Below are 12209 nucleotides of genomic sequence, written 5' to 3' on the forward strand. Positions count from 1 at the left end.
AAAGACCTAGAATTTAAACACTACTAATCACATAATATGAAACTTAACATTTCAAATCTGATAAACATCATTGATTAAAAGTGATGAAACTTAATATTTAGACAAAAATAATTAATATGATTGATTAATAGTTCACAACTCTAATTTTTAGACAAAAATAAGTCATTAACCACCTAGGGTACTTCATTAACCAATAATGTTTACACTATTAACCAGAAACAAAAACTCAGAATTTAAACACTACTAATCACATAATATGAAACTTAACATTTCAAATCTGATTAACATCATTGATTAAAAGCGATGAAACTTAATATTTTGACAAAAATAATTAACATGATTAATTAATAGTTCACAACCCTAATTTTTAGACAAAAATAAGTCATTAACCACCTATGGTACTTCATTAACCAATAATGCTTATATTATTAACCAGAAGCAGAAAACGTGTATGAATAAAAAAAAAATAAAAAATCTTATCTAAGCAAAACAATGTACCAAGTTACCTTGCAAGTGAGGAGATGAAGTTGCTCAAGTTACTTCATAAAAATTTTGATTAAAATCTGTAAATAAAAGGAAAAAGGAGGAAATGGAAGAAAAGGAAGATGAATGTGTTTATTTTTGGAGAGGAAGGCAAAAAAAATCTGAAAAAAGAGAGACAAAAAAGAGAAAGTAAAAAAAGGGGGGAAAGTAAAAAAAAAGGGGGGGAAAGTAAAAAAAGGGGAGAAATTTAATGAAGAGAGAGAGATTATGTAGGGCCACAAGGAGTTGTGTTTGTATTTGTGTTTAATAGTGTGTTCCAATATCATTCCTCTTAAAACACAAACCACTAGCCACTTAGCCAACTACAAAGACAAAATATTTCAAATTAAATTTTTTAATCACATAAGATATCAAATTTATATTCTCATGGATGTTCATAGTTATAGCTCAATAACTTCAACACATCAAATATATTATGAACAAATATCTCAAAATCACCACTTTCATTTTAATAATCCATAAAATTTGATTTGACTACGTGTTATTGACAACAATTAAAACTCATATCACCAAGAATACAATAACAACATAAATTTCATTCATTTCACTATAAAGTCTTCCGCATTCTAAAAATGGACTATTCATTAATGCATTTAATAATCAATTTTCTCATATTATTAAAATTAAAGAAATATAAAATTCTCATCCATGTCCTCAAGAAACATATATTGTTCATAATAGTCAAGTTTTAAATTTTTAAAATACTCAAAAGTCAACACTTAAAATCAAATACTTCATAATAAACATATTATTAATTACATCATTATAAAAATTATAATTTTAAAATTAAATACTCTAAAACACGTATGACATTAAACATTTTCACTACAAACATATTTATCACGGTATAATAATTAAATAGAACTCTATAATTAATTTCATCAAGATAAAGGTATTACTAAAAACAATCAAAACATTATAGTTAATTTCTTTATGACGAAAATAAAATTAACATTTTTCTTTTAAGACATCCATACATCATATCAACATTTTACAAATCGCTAATATAATATATAGCCTAACTCTGCATGGGGAAAAACCCTTACCTTGGACGCTTTCCTTCCACGTAACACTATATAGCCCTCGAAAAATATCATAAAGATAAAGGAACAAAAGCTTAGAGCTTCCACAAGAAAGAGAGGTAATATGTGGGTGGTTGTTTAAGTGACTTGAAAATATTTGAGATAAAAAAAATATAATGTTGCGAATGGAGACGTGAACCTGATTAGAGAAAGAGAGTAATGTTTCTCATTGAGGTTAATTGCTCACATCAATAATGTATTCAATTGGAATAATATCATTTAATGACCAACCGTTATGAATTAATTGACATTCATGTACTTATTCTTGTTTCTTACACATTTGAGTGAATGTAAAGTAGAAAATACACAGTTTTATAGTTAAATGCTATTAACAATAAAATATAGTGTGGATGATTAAATTTTGACCAAAATTGACTTGGTCATTGTTCACTCTAAAAAAATACTCCTACGAGTTTTAATTAATTACTACCAAACCCCAACAATTAATTAATTAATTAATTAATTAATTAATATAAATATATTTCATCAAATAATTAAAATTAAAGGAACAATTATCTTACTATTGTCACACTAAATTAATTAAATAAAATATATAAATAAAACTAAGGATTTTCACTAATTCTATTATCTCCTTGGTTAAATACTTATTTGGTCTAAAATAAAACTAATAAATGATATAACTTCTATAAATTATAATTTAATTAAATAATTCAACTAATGTTTTCATCAACTAAAATAAATCAAGTTAGACAAAAATATCACTACAGGTCACGTATAAAAAATAAAGTCAACGTATCGAACACATCAATTTCATGATTATCGAAAATAATCAAATAAATAAAATACACAGTTGTCCACGTAGGAAATAATTATGCCATAAGCCGTTCTAATTTAATTGCCACACCAAAACAATTAAATAAAAATAAAGTTTATAATTATTCAAGTAAAATAAGGAGTTGTAAATTTTAATTTAATTTCTTTACATGTAGAATAAATTATTAATTAAATAATAAATTACAAAAATTACTAAAAGAGACATATAATATATATATGTATATATATATATATATATATAAATATTTGGGTGTTACAATACCTACTCCTTAAAAATAGTTTCGTCCTCGAAACTACGAGGAAAAACAAATGGAAAAGTTGCACACAAGTATTGACACATTTCTTAATAAACCAAATAAAATTCTTTTGAATCCCCATTAGTGTTACAAAAATTTCTTGATTAACAACAATTTGACTAAAATATAAAAACTCGCGTTGTATAAAAGTTACTTTCTAAACAAATGAACTAGTTAAAACAAACCGATGAGGTAGAATAAATTATTAATTAAATAATAAATTACTAAAATTGCTAAAGGACACATATATAATATATATGAAAATATTGGGGTGTTACAATACCTACCCCTTAAAAATAGTTTCGTCCTCGAAACTACGAGGAAAAACAAATGGAAAAGTTGCACACAAGTATTGACACATTTCTTAATAAACCAAATAAAATTCTTTTGAATCCCCGTTAGTGTTACAAAATTTTTTTGATTAACAATAATTTGACTAAAATGTAAAAACTTGCGTTGTATAAAAGTTACTTGCTAAACACATGAACTAGTTAAAGCAAACCAATGAGCATATAAAGGAAAACAAAAGAAAAAAATTTTGAGAATGTCATTTGTTAAAATGCAGCAAATTTAGAATTATATATTGATAACAATATTTTAAAATTTTAAAAATAGAACAAAAGGGATATCATAGATCCTTTTATAAAAAAAAAAAATAATCATTTCTACAACGAAATTGATTTAATTGTGTTTATTTATTTATCATACAATAAAATTTGACAATGCAATATTAATATGCAAAATTCATTAATAATAATAATAATAATAATAATAATAATAATAATAATAATAATAATAATAATAATGATAATAATAAAAAATAACAATCACAATAATGATAATAATGTAACACTTAAAACTTGTTAATGAAATTAAAAATAATTGAAATTCAAATAAAATCAACATATTCATAAAATCACCTATTTAATCTGGTTAAATTCCATAAATTCGATACATTTATCATTATTAATAGCACACACATATTGTAACTTATCTCATAAAGACCATGCAAAAAAAAAAAAAAATTCTTATAAACTTTTTAATAAGTAAAATTTTGTCAGGAAACCGCCCGACCCGATGTCCACCTGTATAAGAAATTATTTCCGGCAAAAAGACATGCGGGATATTGGCCACACATAGACACCACTCGGGGATCAATTGGTAGTGGGACTGTGTAGAGGCTGTACTTATCTCCTAGGTACCAGACTCGAATCCCACAAAGGCAAAAACTCGTTATTTCCACTAGGTAGATAGAGAGAGCGAGAAGATCGTGAGGTACCACCATCGATAACGATAATGGCCGGAGTGTTACAAAAACATGCACCTTTTTTTTTTCAGTGTGCACCGATGAAAATGAAATAAAAGCACAACAAAAAAATATGCAGCAACAAATTCATAGAGGTTCTGCAATTCATTAACAAACTCTTTCCACCAGACCAAATAACAAAATGTTGATACAGTTATAAATTTAGATACTAAAATTTCACATGTTAAATAGCGTTATAAATTTAGGCCTACAAATGTGTTCCGACCACCGTCTAGACAGTCAATATACCGCATTTTCAACAATAAAAAAACTCCAATAAACAAAAACAGTTTCGTGTTTCAAAGACATACACATGAATTAAAGAGTCGATTGAAGAAAAAAAATCGCGAAGCATACAAAATCTAAAGGAACTTAAAGAAAAAATCAAATAATCCCTGAACTACAAGAACGATGTTTAATCATTCTTAATTTAATCAATCCTCTGATGTAACATTATGCATCAATCAATTGTCATTCTTATTATTGTTTTGAAATAAGCTAGTTTTTAAAAATATATTTTCTATGCTTCAAGTAATGCAAAATTTGTTGTAATGCTTCATTTTCAGCAACAACTTAAAAGAATGAATTGTAGACATGTGTACATATTACTTCTTCCGTATGTATAAGAAACCAACAACCACTGAGATGCCAACTACAGCTACGGAAATACCCAAATATTGCTTATTCTTCAGATGCTTGAACTTTTCAGAAAAACCTTTCTTGGTGGAAATCGGAACTGACGTGTCAAACTCGCCGATATAATACTGCTCCATAAGTTCTCTTGCACTTTTGCTGTGGCCTGCATCTTCAAAATCTTCTGTTGCATCTCTCCCTTCATAGAAATTTAAACACAAAGGTCTAATAAATAAGATTGTGAAATCTGATATTAGATGAATTTTTCCGTGTTTAGTTATGCAGTCGATAATGTAGCAAAAATATAGTAACTAGTAAGTAATAGTATGTACCGGTTGCGGCTAGGATTACATCATCTCCACCAGGATGATCATCCAAATATTGTGTCACATCATATACCTGCATTGGCACATGAAAACAATATGTAACAAATAGAGAAGTCAGAGGCATAATAGATATCATTAGAAAATATTGTCAAATAGTAGTGTCCACTACTATATATGGCTATAGTATAGTGCAATTTGAACAAAAGGTTGTTGTTCCACAAACCGCTAATAACAACACAAACCACCTGCAGATTTTGCATAGTGAATGATATGGAGCTATAAAAATGAACAGAACCCAGAATCTTTTTTTACAGAATTAGAACTTCAAAAGAAATAGGGTTCATTGGCTTCCACGTAAAGGATCTCTTTATCGAAGAGGTAATGTGCATGATTGTTAAATTTGCAAGTTAACTCAGACTTGTCCAAGTTTATGTGTCTAGTTAGAAACAAAGAGACCAGAGAAAAGTGTCGCACAATCTCCACCAAATCTTCCTCTATCTTCCAACCTTCACTTAGAACCTGCTACTGTACAAAGCAACATGTGCAAACCTGAATCTCGAGTCTCCACTGGTTTTCAGTTTCCCCATTTATTATTTTATTCTTTGTACTGCTATTTTTATTCTTCAGGTTTTCTTCCTTCAGTTTTACCATTTAGTACGAATCTTCACTAATCCATTTAACATTTTATTCGGATATTAATGGTGAGAGAGAGAGAGGGGCCATACTTTGTGGGACCTAACCCAAGGCATATTGAGCCTAATTCAGAATTCGGTGGATTGGTTACTAAGGCAGGAAAAGAGTATATGAAGCTGCCTGAATCTAAAGATGAGTCATCAAGACCTCGAAAGTGGGATCCCGGTGGAAAATTGTATTTTATTGTTTTCTAACAAGTTGAACAGTAAAGATTTGCAACCTTGAGGACAAGGTTGTTTTGAAGAGGGGTGTATTATAGAATAAAGGGAAATTATTAGAGTAGTTAAGGGTTGATGGATCAGTTAGTCAGTTAGTTATTTTCTGTTTGTTGTTGTTTCTGTTTTAGGGTAGTTGCTATTAATCCTTTTCCTATCCTTCTGTATAGGAAGTCTATAAATATAGACTTCCATTCCCTTAGAAAGCATCTTTTAGCAACTTTAGAAATTAAGTGGTGCAACTCATTGTAGGAGCATATCCACTTTTGTATATCATTTTCTTTGGAGAGATTCTCTCTTATTATTTCTTATCTTTTTTCTAAATATTTGTGTTCTTCCTCTAAATCCTTAGAATCCAATTCTTGGATTCCTAACAAAAAGATAAGAGAATGGAAGTTAGTTAGTGACGTGGAGTTAGATAGGGAACTTGGTTAGAAGATTATAATATATTGAGGCTATAGAGTGAGGAATGGTTATTGAGAGCTATTGTAAATTTGTAAAGATTTGTTGGGAGAGTCTCTATCTGGTAAGGAGCCATTGAGCTCTGATTTAGGAGTCCTTTGACTCTGATTTGTAATTTTCCACCATTGTAGATCTCATGAACTCAACCCTTTGCAATTCAATCCAATAATATACAGTTCCCAATAATATACAGTTCATTACTTTGGTTGTGGGTTCTATCAGAGAAACTAACCTGAAAAGCAAAGGGTGTGACTTGTGAGGGCAAACATTATATAGGTGGTGCATTGGTAGACCCTTTTATAAGCTGTTCACCTAATATGAGCCCTACCAAACAGGGCATCAACACAACGACTTGCTCAGGAATAAGGTAATACAAGCAAGAGCGGACCGGTGAAAGTTATACTATTGCAGCCAAAACAGGTAAAAGAAAACAGTAACCTATGAACAAATGAAATAACCCAGCAATATAACATGGAGATATCACTGCAAACTAGACTGCGGGAGAGTTTGAAAGTGGTGAAAATTGGAGGGAATCCTAGCAAATACATGATGCAGTAACATACCCTAATAGAAAAAGACACACAATACACGTGATCTACAAGAGGAATCATGACTATAAGAACACCAAGCAAAAGGAACATTCAAATTTTTTGGAACTCCGAGAAGTAGAAAACTGTAGACAAAGTGGAAAACTATGAACTCAGTTAACTCAACAAAAGCAACATGAGCATTGAGCCGAACACAATTTCTTTTCGTATATACTTATAAACCAAGATGTCTTTAAGCCTATATGCGATAGATGACCCTAAAGTTACTACGTTAAATTCTTAGCTGACACCTCCTGGACTATTAACACCATGAAATGTTACTGAGAATAGAAAACATAATAAAGAACCGGGAACAACAAGTAGAAACACGTCATAAATAACATATCATAAAGTAACATGTAATAAATGACATATCATAAAGAAACATGTCTTCCAATCCAATGCAACTACAATAAAAACACAGCTAAAGATCTTCCAAGAGCTGCAGTTACCAACAGTTAAGTCATTCTTAAATTAAAATTTTCTAGGGCTGAACTAAGTTTTTCATGTGACATAAAATCTTACTACCCATTAAAATCTTTTTGGCTGAACTAAATTTTTATATATAGTGGAGAATGTTTCCCAATTCTAAAGTTTTTTACACAATTGTGGTGAAGAAAGACATAGCTTCCTATCACTTAACATCTTACATTATTCAACAAAAATAAAACTCAAAATTCGCGTTCAAATGCAAAATAATCTATCAATTGAGAATATAGCCAACAGATTACCAACATAATGAAACAAAATGAAAACAATATTAATAAAATGAAAACAATGAAAATAAAAATGCAGAAAGCAAGAGGGAAAGACCGAAATGGGAAATTTGAAAGAGAAAGAAGGGATTAATTGGGAAAAGTTAGTTAGTACCTTTCCATCAACAATGATCCAGCAATCGTCTTTGGTATTGTGATTGGAAGCATCTTGGATGTTATAGAAATTGGAGAGGGTTGGCATGTTTGGAGTCCAAGGATGGTGCACAAAGAAAAAGATATTTTGATCGGGTGATGGATAATCTCTCTTGTTGTGTTGTTCAACTTTGAATTCTAGGGACTTGGTGTTTCAGTTTCATGGGTCAACAACAACAACACGCTTTAATGGAACGAATATGGGCTCAAATAAATTGGGGCCAAGATGTCTTTGGACTAGCTTAGATTTTGTATCCACATTTATACTTATACCCCACTTTTTGTCCTTGAATTTTTCAAATTAGCTTCATTGTCAATATAATAAGTAAAATAAAAAATAAAAAGCAAAAAAATGAAAAAAAAATGGTTTATTCATTTCTTTCAGTTTTATTCTTTTGTGTTATAATAATTGTTATTTTATTCTTTATACAACCAACATCAACCACTATTAAAATTATAGACATTCGAAATTCAATCTTAGGTTTATCATTATCATCTTTAGTAAAATAAAAATTCATGTTATTCAAAATCAATGTGGCTAAAAAGATTGGTTGAAATATTACATTTTGTCAAGTTTAGTTTTAAGACGTATGAGTTGCGACAACTTGATGATCTTAAGCTCTAAATAATAATTATTCTTTTAATAAATAATAAGAGCGACTGAGATGCAACATCTTGTCAGTGATAGTTTAATACAACTTGGTGATATTAAACTTTCTTAGCCAAATTCAAATAAATAACCAAATATTCTCATCAAAATCAATTTATCAGACCAAAGGTTTTCTTTTCTTTCATTAAATCAATAATTTCTTTTTATCCAATCATTTTATTGTAACCAAACGTATTTTTCTCTAAAAGCGATTAACATATCCACATTTTCTACCTAAGAATTACGTAACGTTGATTTGTCAATCGTACTCTTGTCAAACACATTAATAAAAAATTATTTTATTCCTCTCTTTCTTAAACACACTTTTATTTCAAAATCACATTCATAAGAAAAACAATTGATATTCATGTCTAATAATAAGGAGAAATAAATATATTTAAGCTAATATTAATTTTGTACAATTAATTATAGGTAACCGTATTTTAACGGATGTTGACTGTCGAACTCAAAAATTTGATTTCAAATATCATTTTTTTAACAGTTTTTTCAACGTTTTCCCTATTTTTAAATAAACTTTGGTAGCAAGTCTATTGAATTGAACACTTAAAATTTAGGTCGCGATAGTTGGTGACTCCACCGGAGACTAATAGAGAGTCAAGTATAACATAATTAATTGTGCATTTCCAAAAGATTCATATTTTGCATATAAATCGTGTCATGATTCATTTCAAAAAAAAAAAAAATAGTCTCACATAGAGATCTAACATGCATATTTTGCATATAACTTGTGTCAATATACTATTCTTGCATTCTCATGCATATTCAAAAAATTCAAATAAAGATTCTCTTCATTATGCATTTGCATTTCTTAAGTCATTTTTACTCCATCCATAAGATTAACAAACATGCACATCTTTGCATATTAAATAAAATAAAATAAAAGAGTGATATTCCTTTTACAAATGATCAAATAAAAATAAACTATATTCTTGTTTCATGCTTGAATTTTTATTTTTATTTTTTTATCATTTGACATTTTTCATTATAAAGAAACCTTTCAAAAAAAGGGTAAAATAATATGTTGTTGTGGGCCAAAACTAAAATTTGGGATTATTTTATAGTTAAATACACATTTTGTTTTACAAAAATAGTCATTAAAAAAATTAATTTCCAATTTTGTGCATGCATAACATTCCAAATTACAAAAATTCATAAAAAATAAATAAATAAAGAAATCATCTTTTTTTAAACAATAACTTTTAATTTCACATTGAACGCATTATTCATTTCACAAAATAACTTTAAAATTAGTCTCAGATTAAAGTCTAAGTAACATTAACATAAAGTATATATTGCATCATCATATAATTCAAAAAAATCCTAACAGTATAAGAAAAACTCATTGTAAATAATCAAAAGTCTTTTTTTTAGCATGCTCTTCTTATCACAAAAAAATAAAAAATAAAAAATAAAAATTGAAAAAAACAATGGCCCGTCTTTCGGTTGCCAAACACGTATTTTGCATTGCATTTGCGTTAGCATAAATCATCTGTATAAACAAAAATAATGTAATTTGTATTTGTTCACTTCTTTTTTTTTTTAATATATTAATTTATCATGTTAACACATTATTTTATTTTTTCACTTTTCTTGTTAATCATCTAAAAAAAAAGTTAAATATTTAGATAGGTAGTCTCATACTCATGAAACATTGCTACACATTTGCATAATGATTTTACATGCATGTTCGTCATCATATTTTCATTTATGAATGTCATTTTTTTTCTCTAATAAAGCGCAAAAAAAAAAAAAAAATCTAAATGATGTTGTATTCATATAAAGTTTTTTCGTGAGTGGTGTGTGTTCTTGAAATGACGCTTATTTGCAAAAAAAAAAGAAAGTTGAATTGATCACTGCTATTTGAAAAATAAAATTTGCCAAATCAAGTGAAATATGATTGGTGAGTACAAGATAAATAAAGAAAATGGATAATAAGATCATATACAAAGATATATGTTGGTTCACTCAAGGTGGCTACGTTCAATCATCACAATCTATGAGATTTTTCACTAATGTGCTCAACACCAAAACGTTATACCTTGCACTATCTTTCTTGATCATACTTTGATCAGTCACAACATTCACCTTTCAATCTTGAAAGGAATTTCACCTTTCAATCCATAAAGAATTTTTACAAGTATCTTACAAACTAGAAAAAAAAATTACAACACACTCAATCTAACTTAAGAGATATACTTGAGTTACAAAATGATGTGTGTGATAAAAAGTGTTTGGGACTCAAATACTTCTCAACTCATGTTTGAGATTTATTAACAACAGTAACTTAGTAAGATGATCCACAAATATAATTAGAGAATTGGAGTTTTGTTTAAAAGAAAAACTTTTGAACTTGAGTTCTGAATGATCATGTGTAGATTGATTATTTTGGAAACTCTTACATTTGTCTTTTGATTGATCTTCCTTTTTTAGATGAAGAGAGTCTTGAAAACTCAAATAAAGTTGAATATAGTCGTTAGACATAGTAGCGAAGTGTCAGATATGATTTAAACATCTTAAACACGTTCATATTTATGTCCAAAACGTTCTTGACAAAACCTAGAATGTTCTTTCTTTAAGTTTGAAAGAAAACATGCATAAATGTGAGAATGAGCTGTCAAAAGTAATTGGTAATGTGTTTGATCAGAAACATGCATATCTTTCTATAGAACAAAGATAATACATTATACTTGTGTCATTTTCTCCTTGTTCTTAGTTCGTCAATCTATAGACTATTTTAACCATTTGGGTCTTCAATTTGAGTCTCTTAATTTTATCTCAAAAGCCTTTTGTGCGATTTTGACATTCTTAACTTACTGTTTGGACTTTCTAAACTAATTTATCTTGGCTTTATCTTCAATAAAGGACAACCATATTGTTCTTCTAAACATTTTTAGATTATTCATTTTGAAGATTCTTTAAAAGCACTACGCGAAAAATGTCATTTTATAGCGCTCATTTTACAGCGCTTACAAGCGCTGTTGTAAATATATTTTAAAAATAACGGAGCCTATAACAGCGCTTTTATGACAAGCGCTGTGAAAAAAGCGTTGTTGTAGGGCCATATAGCGTTTGCGCATAATGTTTAGAAGACTTTTACAACGCTTGTACACAAGCGCCCTCACATAATGTTTTACAACGCTTTTTTCACAAGCGCTGTAAAAGACATGCGCTTTAAATAAAAATCATTTACTTTTAAATAAATAAAAACAAATTTAAAAACAAATTTAAAACAAATTTACCAACCCTCATCACCTATACTCTGGGAACCCTCATATTCTCTAAGTATTGTGCAGCCATCTACGTTGTCTCAGGTATTTATTAATTTGTTGTTGTCAAAAAATCTTTAGTTTTTTAATAATTGAAAACTGATAAATTGTTACATATTAAATCTTTTCTATTTGAAATTTGTTGATCTGTTTTATTTGGAAATCTTTTCTGTTTTGAAATTGTTACATAATAATGGACCTTGGTTTCCATTTTCCAATATTAGATATGTTGATATTGGTTTCTTTTTGAAATTTGCTGATCTGTGCAGTAGCTTATTATTTTTGTAACTGCATTTATATATGTCATATAATATGGACCGGAAATGGATGTCTGCCAATCGATTGTCAAAAGAGTATGAAAATGAAGTGAAGGAGTTTGTTGAGTTTGCAGTGAAGAATGCAAAAGATCCAAATAGAGTCGTTTGTC

At 28.6% G+C, this 12209-nt stretch overlaps 1 protein-coding gene across 1 annotated transcript; it reads right to left on the minus strand.

Annotated features, from left to right (window-relative positions):
• Nucleotides 1–4411: 4411 nt before the first annotated feature.
• LOC101494858 (cytochrome b5) lies at nucleotides 4412–8015 on the minus strand. The gene is made up of 3 exons (XM_004490160.4): nucleotides 7809–8015; nucleotides 4988–5054; nucleotides 4412–4854 (listed from the first exon to the last, which is right to left on the minus strand). Exons 1-3 carry the CDS (start codon nucleotides 7893–7895, stop codon nucleotides 4628–4630), a joined length of 381 nt encoding a protein of 126 aa, XP_004490217.1. The 5' UTR covers nucleotides 7896–8015; the 3' UTR covers nucleotides 4412–4627.
• Nucleotides 8016–12209: the final 4194 nt, after the last annotated feature.

Source organism: Cicer arietinum, chromosome 2 (genome assembly GCF_000331145.2).
Source record: "Cicer arietinum cultivar CDC Frontier isolate Library 1 chromosome 2, Cicar.CDCFrontier_v2.0, whole genome shotgun sequence".
NCBI classification, from domain to species: Eukaryota; Viridiplantae; Streptophyta; class Magnoliopsida; order Fabales; family Fabaceae; genus Cicer; species Cicer arietinum.